Consider the following 17,245-nt stretch of genomic DNA (forward strand, 5'->3'; position numbering starts at 1 on the left):
CACTATCGGACACTGTATGATAATTGCTTATTATTCGCACTGATGACTTGAATGTTTTGCTGAAAGAAGTCGGTCAGGTTAGATCGGGTCCAGTCACAGTCAGTATTACACTGCTGTACTTTTCCTTAAGTGCACTATAGGAACACTGCTTTCATTAATCAATCGTTCACTAATCACTAGAATGTTTTTGCTGAATAGATCCGGTGTAGCAGTAAGGCTGGTAGAGGCGTTGGGATATAACGGAGCGCTCAGCCTGGCTGCTAAACCCGGGGCGCCTTAAGGGCTAAGACACGTCTTGTCTCCGGCGGTTGACAAGTATATATATGTGTGTGTGTTTGTGTGTGTGTGTGTGTGTGTGTGTGCGTGCGTGCGTGTGTGTGCGTGTGTGTGTGTGTGTGTGTGTGTGTGTGTGTGTGTGTGTGTGTGTGTGTGTGTGTGTGTGTGTGTGTGTGTGTGTGTGTGTGTGTGTGTGTGTGTGTGTGTGTGTGTGTGTGTGTGTGTGATACATTCAATGCGCTCAGCATTAGAAGAGGATGAAGCGCCAAATTTAAAAAGCGGAGAAAAATTTATTTAAAGTTATTTGAAGTTCAAACAACCATAACTTTGTTGTTTTTAAACTAGGGTTTTTTTGATCATGCAGCTCAAACCCTCTCCTAGCGAACTGTGAAAACTGGAAGTCAGTTCTGTGAATAGTTATTATTTTATCGCGAGTTAAATGAGAATAACTACCCGTCATGTATGGTTGTTTGATCTTCAAACCAACAATAACAGCATTTTTCTGCCAAATTTTCTTATTATTATGGACTAATACTGTAAAACAAGTTAATGATCACCAAAAACACTCGTCTTACACCCCCCCAAATGAAATAATAAAAACTCATTTGCCTATCATTATTTATCTTTCCGTCCCTATTATTAGCCAGAGATTTATAATATTGTTAAGTATAATAGTGTGAAATAATAAGGAAACATCACTATACAGGTGCTCCTCTACTTAAGAAGCTCAACTTACAAACTTTCAGAGATACAAACATCATCACTGAGGGTTACCTGCCAGAACAGGTGTTTAATGTGGATGAGACGATTATTTTGAAGAAATTACAGATAGAACAAACAAAAGGGTGAGCCAGGTTTTAGCTGTATTAAAGGTATAGCTGTACAGTTGTACCCCTACTTATGATCAATTGAACCAGAGGGTCCGCATTAAGTGAAAACCGCGTTAAGTGAATAACAGAACATATGGGATTAATTCCAATAGAACCCAGCCCGACCCCAAACTCCACTTTTGCGACAAATAACTATGTTGTAGTAAAAATAACATCTTAATTTTATGATGGTACATGCACACAATTAATACTTAAGAAATGAGAAATACAGTCGCTAAGTTAATGTCCATTCAAATAATGGACTCAACTCCCTCCCTCTTCTCACACTACACTGCTGGCTCTTCCTCTGAGAAATTTTTGGGGAAAACCAGGTATAGTAATAAATAATTCCTCAAACTAAAGTTAGGATAATATAATTGACATTGCTGGATTCCTTGTAAGACCAGGAATATTTTGAATATAAATGTCATATATTTTCACAAAAGATAACATAATTACCTAGAGAACAATTTTTATCTAAAAATTGTATGGTAAATTATATTCTGGCCGGATAATTTGTATGAATTTTATGAGCTAAAACAAATATCTTCAGTTAATAAAAAAAAAAAAATATTCTTCGACACTATCTGTCAATCAAAGTACCCCACCTTGCCTTCCCCCCCTCTTCCAACCGCGTGGTCAGTCCCAACCCTCCCCCCACCAATCCTCCATTCAAGACTTTTTAACATTTAGTATTAAATAATACCTCAGATTAAAGTTAGGATAATACAATTGACATTGCTGGATTCCTTGTAAGACCAGGAATATTTTGAATATAAATGTCATATATTTTGGACAAAAGATAACATAATTACCTAGAGAACAATTTTTATCTAAAAATTGTATGTTTAATGCAAAATATATGTTGTTTATATTCAAAATGATCACCAAATTATAAGAATTCCAGCAATGTAAAATATATTCTGACCGGGTAATTTGTATGAATTTTATGAGCTAAAACAAATATCTTCAGTTAAAAAAAAAAATAATTCTTCACCGGGTAACAGATGGTCGGTCGGTCGGTCCCTCCCTCTCCCTCCCCCCCCACCCCCCACCAACCGTCCCAAGGAGATGTGTGGGATAACCACTAAATTTTAATAAATAATACCTCAAACTAAAGTTAGGATAATATAATTGACATTGCTGGATTCCTTGTAAGACCAGGAATATTTTGAATATAAATGTCATATATTTTGGACAAAAGATAACATCATTACCTAGAGAACAATTTTTATCTAAAAATTGTATGTTTAATGCAAAATATATGTTGTTTATATTCAAAATGATCACCAAATTATAAGAATTCCAGCAATGTAAATTATATTCTGGCTGGGTAATTTGTATGAATTTTATGAGCTAAAACAGGCAGTCAGGCAGGGTGGGGGGTGGTGCGAATCTAAAAATAGCTCTCGAGCCGGACACTCACCGCGCGTATATGTGGAAAAATGCCGCGTTAAGTGAAAGTTCAGCTTTGGCAAGGCACCGCATATATGCGAAAACGCGTTAAGTGAAAGCGCGTTAAGCGGGGTAATACTGTACTAAATATTCATAATCTTTTCATTTTTTACAATATGTTTGGTATCTACAGGAGTAAAGTTGGACTTACAAACAAGCCTCGGGAACGAAACTCGTTCACAAGTAGAGGAGCACCTGTAGTGTATTTTTTCTCAGCTGAGAAGAGATGCCCCGCCACCTCCTAAAGAGTTACGTTGATTGGCTGTTGCAAACCTGTCCTATTTTGTCCTGAAGTAATGATGTATTTCTAAATGAGTTTATTCATAATCGCTGAGATGATCGTTTCTGACGAGAAAGATATTTAGCTAAATTATATAAAGATACATACATTCATTATTTCAAACATGAGCACGTAGGAAGTTTATCAGAAGTATTATTCATGAATTAACTGTTAAACTCTGGTAGCAAATTCACGCTTTCGGAGGATGCATTTAATATATACCTGAACAGCTACTCCTCGACTTACGACCACCCGGACATATGACCACCTCAGTCATACCAAAATTTTGTCAAATTACGTATTTTCGAGTCCTGGCGTTAATGATTGTGCGGCGTTCTGACAAAAAAAATTTTGTAATTCACTTTAAAATGGCTGGCAAGCTTAAAAGTGAGAGTTTTGTGGTGCTGAGAAGAAAAAGAGACACCCATGTACGATTTTCTATGTATTATTTAATCATTTTCGACTTATTACCAATTCGACTTACGACCTGGATTTGGTTCCCTAACCCCGTCATAAGTCGAGGAGCAGCCGTACTTATTTTTACCCACAATAAGGCATACTTGGACAAATTATGTATCAGTAATACTACATTATGCAAAAAAACATTTTAAAATATCAGTTATCACATTGAATTATTACACGAACGTCAGCAGAGGCGGGAAAAATATTTAAATGTTCACCGTCATACTTAATTAAAAAATTATTGAGGCCCCGTATGCATTCAGCTGACTACATTAAAGGTAAGTGCACAGTAACACTTTATTCGTTAAACATTATTGATTATTACTTTTGCTGTACAGTGTAGTCTCGGTTTACGGGGTCAATTAAACCCATGGAGGTCCGCGTAAAATGCGAAATGCATAAACGAAATAACAGAACATATGGGATTAATTGAAATAGAGACTGGGCCGACCCCCAGACTACTCTTTTTCCGACACAATACGTATGTTTTAGTAAAAATAACATCTTAATTTTATGATGGTATGCACACACAATTACCGTATTTTTCAGCATGGAAGACGCTGCATCGTGGAAGACGCACCCTGATTTTGGAAATGAAATTCTAAAAAAAAAAAAAAAATTACGGGTTTTAGCCCACCTGGGCACAGGTCACTAACCCACATCGGGGCCTAGGGGTCAAAAATGTAAAAATAATAATAATAATAATAATAATAATAATAATAAAGAACCATAAAGAAATACAAAAATGAAAAAAAATATCACGAGTGAGAAACAATATACCTGTATGTATGTTGTGTTGTCAAAGTAAGAGAAACAATTGAGACCCTGCAGAAAGTCAGATCATCAACCTGGGTCTTGGTCACATAGCAGCAGGGTCTACCATTAGACAATACATTATGCTTCCAATATCTTCCCAGTCGGTAGTACCTCCTTGTTTGGTACATTAGCTGCCTACCACCTACACCAGTGAAACCGTTGCTTGATATGCAGCCCTTTGGCACAAGTACACACACCTCTTTGAATATCATCACTTAGAACTGCTTATCAGTCGTCATTTTCATCAATTTAAAAAAAAAATCTGTATAAGAAGGTGAAGTCTTTACTACAGCACTCATTTTATACACCTGGTCACCTCCACATCTTAGGGGCTGTAGTGTTTACATTCTTTCTCTTGTTTTTGTCGGTATGACAACGACGGGAAATATTTTCCAACAGTAGAAGGTAAGCAAATGTAAACATGTATATCAACGTTTATATAAAACAAAAAATCTTTATTTAAAAACAAGATAAAAGTAAAAAACAAATCGTTTTTTTGCAAAACCAGTGACCGATTGGTTCTACATAATTATAAAACTGAAGAAAATAAGTCCTCCATTGTAGCTGTATTAAAATTAATGTAGAAAAATTAATATGGTTGTTTTAAGTAATGTTATTTAATGTTAATAAATGGAACAATGGAAGTAGCTAACAATTATGGGTAAAAAAAAAAAAAGTGAGATCACATATGTAAGTGAGCACATGTGTAAACATATCGTCATTACTCTACATAAGAATATGAAAGCAACACTTATTTACTGTTCATATATATTTTAATTAATGTTTCTGAATTTCTTTTTGATTGAATCATTGTTTATGTGTGCAAATTGAACAATACAATTCATTAATAATACGAAAAATATTAAAACACGTCATTGTTATTGTTGTTTACAAAACCAGTGACTGATTGGTTCTACATACAAAACTGAAGAAAATAAGACCCTGGTTGTAGCTGTAGTAAAATTAGTATGGTTGTTTTAAGTAATGTTATTTAATGTTAGTAAATGGAACAATGGAAGTAGCTAACTACAGCTAGACCCCGACTTACGACTGCTACGACTTACGACCGCCGGGACTTACGACCGCCGCAGATTTTTTATTCAATTTATTTTATTTTTTTAAATGACACGCATTTTCTATACAGAAACGTCTCCAGTTAATGTAGTCTCCATGTATAATTAGAAAATTATGGGGGCCCCATGTGCATTCAGCTGACTACATTAAAGGTAAGTGCTCAGTCACACTGTATCCATTCCTCATTATTTATTACTTTTACTGTACTGTATTTCATTGTAGATTTTTTATTAAAAAAAAAAAATAATAATAATAATAATAATTTATATATGTCGGACTTACGACCTGGATTTGGTTCCCTAACCCCGTCGTAAGTCGGGGTCTAGCTGTATTAAGGGTAAAAAAAAAAAGTGAGATCACGTATATAAGTGAGCACATGTGTAAACATATCATATTTACTCTACGTAAGAATATGAAAGCAACACTTATTTACTGTTCATATATATTTTAATTAATGTTTCTGAATTAAAAAAAGATATCTACCCACCAGTGGTAATAAAGTTGAAAACATAAGGACAGCCAATGTTGTTGTGTGTGTGTTTTGACTTGGATGACGAAGGTGTATTTAAATTTGGAAGATTTTAATTTTGTGGGGTTTTTACAGTCTAAATGGGTGTCCAAATATGAGAGCCTACTGTAAATAGGTGTCCAAATATGAGAGCCTACTGTAAATAGGTGTCCAAATATGAGAGCCTACTGTAAATAGGTGTCCAAATATGAGAGCCTACTGTAAATAGGTGTCCAAATATGAGAGCCTCCTGTAAATAGGTGTCCAAATATGAGAGCCTACATATAAAGAAACAAACATTCCTGCATTTGAGACCAGCAGACAACCTTTAGCAATTCCTCAATAGATGGCGCTGCCGCACCACTGCCATTAGTAAACAAACCGCACAGCAGCAAGGGTTTAATTATTTTTCTTTTTGCACTATAACAACAATATTGGTTAAATCAATAGTTTTATAGTACTGTATAGAGAATACTTGTAATTGTTAAGTACTGTAATGAGGTAACAGTCCTTGTAAGGGGCTGATTTCAAAAACCTCTGCTACAACTCATCGACTAGTGTCCTGGAAGACGCATGGTATTTTCGAGGTATATTTTTGTCATAAAAAGTGCGTCTTTTAAGCCGAAAAATACGGTAATATATAAGAGAAATATCAATAATATTAGGTTTTTTAACACTTACGTTAGTAGAAGAGATGGCTGGGCACACTGGGATGGGGGGTTGGTTCCGAGGCAGAGGGCAGATTATTGGCCCTCAGGTGTATCACCTGTATCACTATCCACCACAGAGGCTAGCAGGGCCTCCTCATCAAACCCCTCAAAGTCCATATCCTCACTATCACTGACTTTGGCTGGCTGTGGCTGTGGTGGGTTGCGGGTGAAGAACTCAGTAATGTTTCGTTGACGGCTAGCATTGATGTGGTCGTGATACATCTAGACATGCGGCTCCATCGATTTCAACAGAAGGTTATTTGACACTTCATAGCGATGATTCACTGGGTCTTTGGCAAGGATGAGCTTGATTTTCTCAGCAAACTCGATGACCTCCTTCACATCACCATGTGTCAGTTTCTGTTCCTGTAACACCTGGCTGTTCACTAACGTCATCATCTTCTAACATCTCCTCTGCAGTCACCTCAGGTTGCCTGATTACCTCCAGGATGTCGTCGTTGGTGATCTCGGAGAAGCCTGCAGCTCTTACACTTCGTGCAGCCTCTCTTGCTATGTCCAATGCCACAGCAACAGACTGAGCCTCACCAGCCACCGCTTGACTCTGCCTCCTACCTGGGATACCCTCCAACACATGCCACCACGCGTGATGAATCGTTGCCACAGACAGCTGCCCCCATGCCTCCACCAAGAAATCAACAGCTTTCTTGACGTTAAACAGTTTCCAAAACTGCTTGACTCGCACTTCATGGTCCGCCAAATCTTGTTCTGGATCCTCGTCCTTGCTCTCGCTGCCACTCAAGAGGTTCTGCAATTCATCCTTGGTGTTGGTGAAGTCGTTCAGGAGCCGAAACTTCTTTGCGGAGAAAGCAGACTTGACGTTGCATATCAACTCCTGAGCCATGGGCTGGATTAACGACATAGTGTTAGAGGGAAGGAAGACCACATTTACATTGGGGTGACGATCCAGCAATAGGGGCGAGTGTCCTGGTGCGCTGTCAAGGAGCAACAAAATGTTGAATGGAACATTATGTTGCTCGCAGAATTTCTTCACGTCAGGAACGAAACAGTTGTCAAACCAGGAGAGGGACAGACCAGTGAACATCCACGCATTACGTGAGGTTAGCCAATGGACATTTAACTTGCTCATGTCCATATTTTTGTAGGCATGCGGCTTGAGGGCTTTGTGGATCACAGACAACTTCAGCTTACAAGTGCCGGATGCATTGGTGGTGAACAGGACGGTGATGCGCTCCTTCTGCAACTTCCAGCCCTGACACTTGCTCGCAGATATGACTATGAAGGTCTTGGATGGCAATTTCTTCCAAAAACACCCGGATTCATCCATGTTGAATACTTGGTCGTCGGTGTACTGTCCTTTCGCCATAATTTCTCATAAGAAAGGGGGAAAATTCATAGCTGCAGCCCGGTCAGAACTTGCTCCTTCACCAACAATTTCAATGTTCGTGATCTTATTATGTTTGAAACCTTTGCAGCCACCCAGCGGAAGCAGTGAAGGGTTTGCGCTCTGCAACTCTCATTTTTCTCGCCACTGATACGTACAATTCTCTCGCGTAGTCCTGCAATGCCCGAGTGTCGACCGCCATGTTCCTACTTGACTGACGCACCAAGACCTGACCAACAAACTTTCAGTCTTGAGCAGCACCTTATTGTGGCAATATTTCACCATCGACGTACCTGCAGACTTTGTGGTGCACATGTGTTCTTTGATCTTGGCGGCATCTTTCTCGATGGTGCGGTTCATCGATTCATTTACGCCATGTTGTCGGGCGAGATCCACCTGCCTCATGCCTTTCTCCAAGTTCTGGACGATTTTGTACTTGGTTTCATAGCTTAAGGCGCGTCGCACCTTCTTGGGTTTGGGGCGGCTTGGGCCAGGTAGTTCAAGGTTTCTCTGGGTGAGGGTCCAGCGGAAGTCATTGTTGAGCGGATTAGCGGGCACGAGGGAGCACTGTATACGCAGAGACGGAGAACAATGGGACTGACGCATCGAAGGACAGGGACTTATTCCCTCCGGTGGCAGCGCACGCTAAGTTAAATTACACCAATCACAGCTCGTGGCGGAGGGGATGCGTGGATGGTAAGGATTCGTGGCCCAATCACAGTCGGAAACGTCATCTGACATCAGTGGTGATGTAAGAGCGGCCTAGCGCGCAGCTTGCCCGCGCCGCTTCCTGCGTAAATTCAGGAATGTACCACAACACTAATAATTGGCGCGTCTGGACAGGCACCGTGTAAATGACCAACCGCGTAAACCAAGACTATACTGTACTATATTTCAATTTAGAATTTCTATGTACAGTACAGGTATTATTTTCGCCTATTCGACTTACGACCTGGTCGTCGGGACGGAACCCCGTCGTAAGTCGAGGAGAGACCCTACATAGAAATTCTAAAATGAAATACAGTACAGTAGAAGTAGTAATCAATAATGAAAAATGAATAAAGTGTTACTGTGCACTTACCATAAATGTAGTCACCTGAATGCACACAGGGCCTCAATAATATTTTAATTAAGCATGGAAACTACATTAATTGGATGAAGCAGAGGAGGAGACAGGGCTGGGTGGGTCATTAAGTTCACTTACTTCAGACAGGCTAACATACTTGCTTGTTGAAGGTATTGGATCATCTTTAGGGAGTGAAGAGGCAGCAGTGGTGGAGCGTGAGGAGACAGCAGTGGGGGACTTGTTAGAAAATGTGTTCAATTTAGACTGCACAGTTTGCCTTTTCTTTTCATTGTAAATCTCCCTGTAGCAAGCAAGTGCATCTTGGGTCAGTCTGTCAACTTTTGCAAAATGCTCAACATTTTGATCCATTTCTTCAAACATTTACATCCTCTTATTAATAGTAGCAAATGCCTCTGCCACTTGTTTCACTGAAAACTTTTTGGGGGGTGCAGGTTCTTCTTTACATTTTGTCTCTCTTCTCCTTCTGCAAATTTCTGTGCCTCCAGTTCAATAAGATCCTCGTTACTTAGCTCTTCTGCTACACTTTCCACCAACTGCTCAACATTTTCATTATCAATTTCTAACTCCAGCTGTTTACCCATCTGCACTATCTTGTTACTAATCTCAGAAATTGCTTCATCTTCATTAAGTCCTTTGAAACTGTTCACATATCTTTTCAGGACTTTCTTCCATATTCCATTCATGCACTGACCTGTAACCTCATCCCATGCTGCAGCTATGTTCTTTGTTGTAGTCCTTCCAAAACTCTCGAGCATTTTCTCACCTTCAGTAGCAGCAATAGCCTGAGCTAAGGTCGTACATAAATAATACGCTTTAAAAGCAGCAATAGCACCTTGATCCATGGGTTGGATGATAGAGGTGTTAGGTGGAAGGTAGACTACCTTAACATCGGGGTGCAGGTCGTTCAGGTGTGGTGGGTGTCCTGGAGCATTATCTAAAATTATAAAATCTTGAAAGCAATCCCTTGTTGCAGACAATACTCCTTGGCTCGTGGAATGCAACAACTCAGGAACCAATCCTCTAACAGTACTAGGGTCATCCATTGCTTTCTTATTACTGCGATAAAACACTGGCAGTGTGTGCTTGCTGACATGTTTAAAAGCCCTTGGGTTGGCTCTTTGAATGGTATATCATGAAGGGTTTTACCTTGAAACCAGCTACATTCCCCCCCCCCCTAACAGAAGTGTGATTCGGTCCTTGAATGCCTTGAATCCCGGCATGGTTTTCGCCTCTTTGTGGATGTATGTCCGTTCTGGCATGCGCTTCCAGAATAAGCCAGTTTCATGCACATTTAATATTTGCTCAGGCAACTAATTTCCCTCCACGATGACACGAACTAGCTCCTCCTTAAAAGCTTCAGCAGCACCCACATCAGCACTTGCTGCCTCTCCACTCACCTTTACACTGTGCAAATTGTAACATTTCTTAAACCTTTGGAACTACCCATGACTTGCTGTGAAGTTTTGGTCGCACTCATCTCCTGCCTGCTCTTTCAGGCTTTTGAAAAGGCTTCTTGCCTTAGCCTGTATGGTTAGAAGGCTTAAGGGTACACACTTTTGCAACTGATCCTCCATCCAAGTCTCAAGTAATTTCTCCATCTCATGAAGGAGACCTTGTCTTTTCTTCGTTATTATTGTTCCCTTTATAGGTGTTGATCCTTTCACTACCTCATGAATTCGTTCCTTGTCCTTCAAAATTTTTGATATCGTTGAGTAAGAGAAGCCAAGACCGCGTGAAATGGTTGCTACCGTTTTTCCATTTTCATATTGCATTATTATTTTCATTTTCATCTCAAAGTAATTGACTCTCCTTTTCTCAGCACCACGAGAACTCTCACTTTTACACTTGCCAGCCATTTTAAAGGGAAATACAAACAAAAATTTTGTCAGTACACAGCGTAATCACTAACACCAACTGAGCGGGCTACGGCGTGGATGCTGTACACCACGAGGCGGCCCAGCCCAAGCTATCATACAGCGTCACATTACGACCAAACGTCGGGACTCGAAAATACGTAATGTGAAAAATATTTTATACGACCATGGCGGTCGTATGTCCGGGTTGTCGTAAGTCGAGGAGAGACTGTATTATCAAGAACTCCGCCATCCAGCTATGAAGCACGTTAAATTACATCTGTCATCTGATCATTCCCTGACCATGGTCGTCCCTAGTCCTTCCACAACATTAAATATAGACATCAGTGACAAAAACTTACATTTTCCAGACATGAAATTGAGAATAGTGATGAAAACTTCCATGTTGGAGTTATCGGTCTTGTGCATCATTGTGGCACCCAGCAAGTAAATACTCACGATGATACTTGAGCAGTAATTTATTATAACCTAAAAATAAGGAATGGCCACAAGTCCTGTATTTCTACTGGTAACAACACATACACCACAGCTGGCTGCCTCCAGGCTCCTGCTCGAGCCAACCTGTGGCGTCACAACCAATCACAGCCACGTGACTTTTTAGCAACTTTAACCCTTATTTTTGTTTAATTTTTGGCCCAATTCATTTAAAAATATCATTACCATAGTGAATTTAAATGTTTTCTTTACCCATTGACCTGCCATCTCATGAAAAAATTCTGACCGAGAACTCGTCCATTCACGTTAACAATGCTGATATACTGTAAGTGATATCCCTGTTGGCTGAAACAATTGGTGCAGAGCACTTCCGGGATGAGAGATTTCCAGTACGGTATCCAGACGCAGGGCCGGATTCAGGAGTGGGCAAAGTGGGCAACTGCCCAGGGGCCTCCACATATGACAATATTTTATTTATTTGTTTATTTATTTGGATTATTTTTATTTTCATTCTTTAAAATTCATGTTTATCTATTCCATCACGTAAAACTATGTTCAGAAAGAAGCGTGATAGAAATTAGGCTAGCTACTCCTTCAAATTCATGAATACAATGGCCCCTCGGTTAACGAGCGCCTCGGTTAACGAGTTACCTTCCACAAGATTCTTAACTTCGGTTAACGAGCAATCCCTCGATTAACGAGTTTCTTACGAGCCGACCTCAACATGTTTTCGCTTGCATTTGGCGGTCCACCAGCTGTAGTATTAGTCCGCCAATACAGTAATCGGTTCTAGGGCTTATATTCCTTACCATTTTAGTAAATATCAATAAGTTTATACTATTCAATAATTTTAAAAGTTTAATATTAAATTTTTTAGTCATTTTAACAATTATTGAACATAATTGAAGGTAAAGAAACTAGTTTTATGCGTGCCATCCAGCCTGTCAACACAGCAAACAGGCGCCAGTCTCTCTGTCTTTTCAGTGGAGGTAACATCTTGCTTGAGACTCTTCAAGTAAATGCTTTTTTTTTCTGTGTTTGCAAGCAAATTATTGGTCATTTTGAAATTTATTTTACATATTGACAATATATAATGCAGTGCATGGTCATTTTGAAATTTATTTTACATATTGACAATATATAATGCAGTGCAGTGTTGATTTAAAGAAAATAATCTTGATTACACCAAGTGAACTAAAATTTTATGGGTGAAATGGCGCCATGGGGTGACTTCTCTTCCACCCCAATGCCTTCTCTTCTCCCTTCTCCTCCACCCCCATTCTAATTCCCATCATCATCATCATCATCCAGGAGCCTTCTACATACACACCTCAAAGTACGTGTACTTTTCTACCTTTTTTGTTGAATTTAGGCAATTTTCGGTGAGCCGGAACCAATTACACAAAAACCCATTGAAACAATGGTTTCGGTAACGAGTTTGTCGGTTAACGAGCAACCTTCTAGAATGGATTGTGTTCGTTAACCGAGGGACCATGTACCTGGTTTTCCTATGAACCATATATTTTTAATGAATGCTATTGTTTGTGCTGCTAATAATATATTTAGAATTCCACAAACATATATTGATTAAAAATGAACTACAAGGAATAACGAAATTGAGATTAAAAAAAAAACAAATAAAATATTTTTTTTCATTATCACTTCCATTACGAATGCCATCAGGGCGCTGTGTTTGTTGACAGTCGGTCGGAGGGGGATGGGTCGTGTAGTATCTGCACATCGGTTGTCATGTGTCTGTCGATTAAAGAGGAGACTTGCGTCGCCCATGATTCGTGAACTTCCCACGAGTAGACATAAACATGTCTTGCAGATGTAAAATGAGAGAGAGAATTGTCATGTGTGCTTGTTGAGTGAAGTCGTCGCCGCTCAGTGATGAAGGATCTTGTCAGTTGTCATTTCCAAGAACATGTCTTGCAAATGTACAGTGAGAGTGCGAGTGAGAGAGAGTCGATTGATGCTTGTGCTTGAGTGTGGGTGGGTGTGCTCTTAGAACATACGTTCACATATAATTGTGCTTTAAGATACTGCAGGTCGATTGGCTGCAAATAAGTTGAGTTATTTTTATGTATTTTGAGTACATTAACTATGTCAATGACGGTTTCTGTCAGTACCACGATCAGTATATACAGTATAACACAGTATAGTCAATGGTGAAAAGGAGGCGAGCCGAAGGCGAGCTTTAGGGGTGGGACTGGGAGAAGTCAGAGGGAGAGGTCATAATCTTATCCAAAATTCCAAATTTTAAAAATATGCTGGCGTCCAAATGTTCCAGGGAGTTAAGTAATCATTTAACCTCTCCGGAACTCCCAGATGTTTAGGCTCGCTTCGCTCGCCACCCCACCCTCTTGGGTAGTTATAATGAGGGGGGCCTCCACAGGTCTAAATCTGGCACTATCCAGACAACTTTCTCAAACCCGGTAAAATCTCTTATCCCCCGGAACTTTTTACAGCTACTGGTAGAAGTTTCCAAGAGTCTAAACTATGCATCTTGCAGAAACACTAGCCCACATCCCTAAGATCTTTCTGGGTGGTGGGGAAGGTCTTTCAAGAGTCTTAACTACCAAAGTCTGTAAATACAGTTCTAATTAAGTTGGAAACTCCATTTCTTTACTAGAATAATCCTGAATAGTTTATCTAAAAGTTTGGCCAAAGAAATATATTAAAAAAGAAAAAACAACTCTGTGATACAGGCATGTGAGGTGCCTCATGAATCAAGCTGTTACATGCGGCTGTGGGGGATTAATGGGTACACTGCATCATGTTACTGACCTGATCTGATGCAATGTCAGGGTCACCCATTGTTGGGTGAGGGATAGTGGATCTCATGACCTGAAGATGTCTTCAATAATGATGAGCAAAGGTATTTTTGAGGCGCAAGGCTGCTAGCAAAAGAGTGTACGGGTATAAACTTTTAGTCATAAAATCTGCTCTAATTGTGTTAGAGAAATTTATTTTGTACCGTTGTATACATGGAAATGCATTCTTGATGAATTATTTTTGACCTATGATATATATACAATATAGTATATGAAGTGTACAGGTATTAATGGTAATTTATGAGAATACCGTTACCACCAGAAGGGGCTGTTCGAATTTGTCCATTTTTTCCACAGATATTCTTGTCATCTTACCAATGTACAATATTAATTAAGTAGAGGCACTGTACTTTTAAAAGGCAACAGCTTATTATTTCAATTATGTCTCCCCGATCATAAATCACCCATAGTGGGCAGGGCATGAACGATGAGGGAAATTGCAGGGCAAAACAGTGAAAAACTGTGACTGACACCACTGACTGCTGCAGGTAGGACCTGTGACACCACTGACTACAGCCACTCCTCAACTTACGACCGCCCGGACATACGACCGCCCCAGATGTACCAAAAAATTTTCAAATTACGTATTTTCGAGTCCCGACGTAAGTGATTGCGCTGTGTACTGACAAAAATTTTGTTTGTAATTACATTTAAAATGGCTGGCATGCTTAAAGTGAGAGTTTTGTGGTGCTGAGAAGAAAAGGAGACACCCATTTTAGATTTTCTATGTATTATTTTTGCATTTTCGACTTACGGCCAATTTGACTTACGACCTGGAATTGGGTCCCTAACCCCGTCGGGGAGAGACTGTATATCCTTTCCTGGCCCTTAAGCCACGCCCCTCTTCTATACTAATAGCTGATTTGTTCATAGAAGATTCAGACTAAATGTGGGTATCAGGACTGCCCCCAATGCCAGTGATTAACTGGCACAAAACATGGAACTGTACTAACTAAATAGAGAGGAGAAAATAGCTCAGAATTATACTTATTGGCTTATGTACAGAACACGGCGATTCTCTAAGTCTTGTACGATGGTTGCTAGACTGGCTGTTGAATCATGATAACGTTTCCTCTTAGGTGGTGTTGGATCTCCTGTAATAATCTGGTTGATGGTGACGTTGGTTAGGATAGGTTAGGTTAGGTTAGATTTGGTCTGGTTTGGTTTGGTTTGGTTTGGTTTGGTTACGTTACGTTAGGTTAGGTTAGCTGTACATAAGATTCGTTCAAGCAATGGGGGGCAGTTGTCCGGGACCAATTGTTCGGGGGGGAAGTTGTCCTAGAACCCTAAAGGCGTTCACAATTGGTAACCAGACCCATTATTATCTAAAATAATGTTAAATAACACCATATTTGCATAATGCAAATCATTTCAAGGCATTAGCACTTCAGAGAGGCAGCTTAGCAAATGTTGCATATTTATTATAAAAGGTCGATATAAATACGTGCCTATACAGTATACACGCAGTCCGGGGAGGAGGTAAAACGCTCAGGGGAACCAATCAGCGATTTGTAGCTATAGACGAAGGACGTGGCTTACAGGCCACGTTAGTGTGGAAAGGGTATAGTGTAGGTGGGACCTGACGTGTACCCCTGCCTGTGGATGTGACACCACTGACTGCTGTAGGTGGGGCCTGAAGTGCACCCCTGCCTGTGGATGTGACACCAATGACTGCTGTAGGTGGGACCTGAAGTGTACCCCTGCCTGTGGCTGTGACACCACTGACTGCTGTAGGTGGGGCCTGAAGTGTACCCCTGCCTGTGGCTGTGACACCACTGACTGCTGTAGGTGGGGCCTGAAGTGTACCCCTGCCTGTGGCTGTGACACCATTGACTGCTGTAGGTGGGGCCTGAAGCGCACCCCTGCCTGTGGCTGTGACACCACTGACTGCTGCAGGCCGGTGAACATTTAAAACACTGTACGTGTTTGAACATTATAAAATGCATGCCAGCATTTCAACCAAATGTCTCATTCCCAGAGGCAATGTTCTCCTTATGCTGTACTCTAATATAAGATTACTGTTTTGTTTGATTCTGTTATTTTCCTATACATCTTGGTGTAAGTTAAAGTGTAACTGCTCTGTATAACATAGTAATAGTCATCCAATTACACTACAACTGATTTTCATGAAAACTTGTGTATAATTCTCCAGAAAGTGACAAAATACCCATTTTGACCAGTTTTGGCTTACTTGACCTTCAAAATTACCTTTAAGGTCCAAGTTCAGGGTGGCATCCACCCACATATTTTCTCCTACCCCATATTCAATTGACCCGGCATGGATGTATAATTTTAACAGCAAATATAAAGTCTACCATTTTTGGTAGGTAACCTCAAGATCCATTAGCTGACCACTACAGTACAGAATAACGTATTAAATAATTCAGTAGAAAAATAAAACCTTTTGTATACATTTATTTATCAAAAAAGCAAATTTAAGGCAACATACTTCTTTTTCCTCGTTGAAGAGTTGTTCCTTGAAGAAGGGCCCGGGTCGTTCCTTACTGAAGGGCCCGGGTCGTTCCTTACTGAAGGGCCCGTGTCGTTCCTTACTGAAGGACCCGGGTCGTTCCTTACTGAAGAGCCCGGGTCGTTCCTTACTGAAGGGCCCGGGTCGTTCCTTACTGAAGGGCCCGGGTCGTTCCTTACTGAAGGGCCCGGGTCGTTCCTTACTGAAGGGCCCGAGTCGTTCCTTACTGAAGGGCCCGGGTCGTTCCTTACTGAAGGGCCCGGGTCGTTCCTTACTGAAGGGCCCGGGTCGTTCCTTACTGAAGGGCCCGGGTTGTTCCTTATTGATGGATCAGGTTCTCTTGTTTCATAAATTTCCTGGGATAAAGTGACTTCATTCACCATACCATCATTCCTTGAATATATAAACATAATTAGGAAAACGTATACAGTACTGTATTACATATCTACAAGTGAGCACAGTACAGCATGCCCTTAAAATTCGTGGGGGTTAGGTTCTCAAAATGGTCACGAATCACCAAATCCGCGAATAACATTTGCTGACCTGGGGGGGGGGCATTTTTACTTGTGTACTAAGAAATGTATATTCCCTTTATGTGTTTGTTCTTAGGGCAATTATTTCTTTTACCTGTATTATACTGTATAAATGTGTGTATTGTTATTGTGTGTGATGTTTTACACACACACCAAACCTATACTATACAAATAAAAGTATGTAAAAATCCTCTCA

The 17,245-nt window shown here is 40.2% G+C and overlaps 1 protein-coding gene across 1 annotated transcript in view; it reads right to left on the minus strand.

The window, feature by feature from the left end:
- LOC121859671 overlaps positions 1-16,906 on the minus strand; it is a gene marked incomplete at its 3' end in the record, with an annotated part of 43,865 nt that extends 26,959 nt beyond the window's left edge. The window contains exon 1 of the mRNA XM_042356593.1: positions 16,496-16,906. Within this exon, the coding sequence (XP_042212527.1) occupies positions 16,496-16,899 (404 nt within the window). The remainder of the gene's footprint in view (positions 1-16,495) is intronic.
- Positions 16,907-17,245: the final 339 nt, after the last annotated feature.

This window comes from Homarus americanus, unplaced genomic scaffold, assembly GCF_018991925.1.
Source record: "Homarus americanus isolate GMGI-L3 unplaced genomic scaffold, GMGI_Hamer_2.0 scaffold56754, whole genome shotgun sequence".
NCBI lineage: Eukaryota > Metazoa > Arthropoda > Malacostraca > Decapoda > Nephropidae > Homarus > Homarus americanus.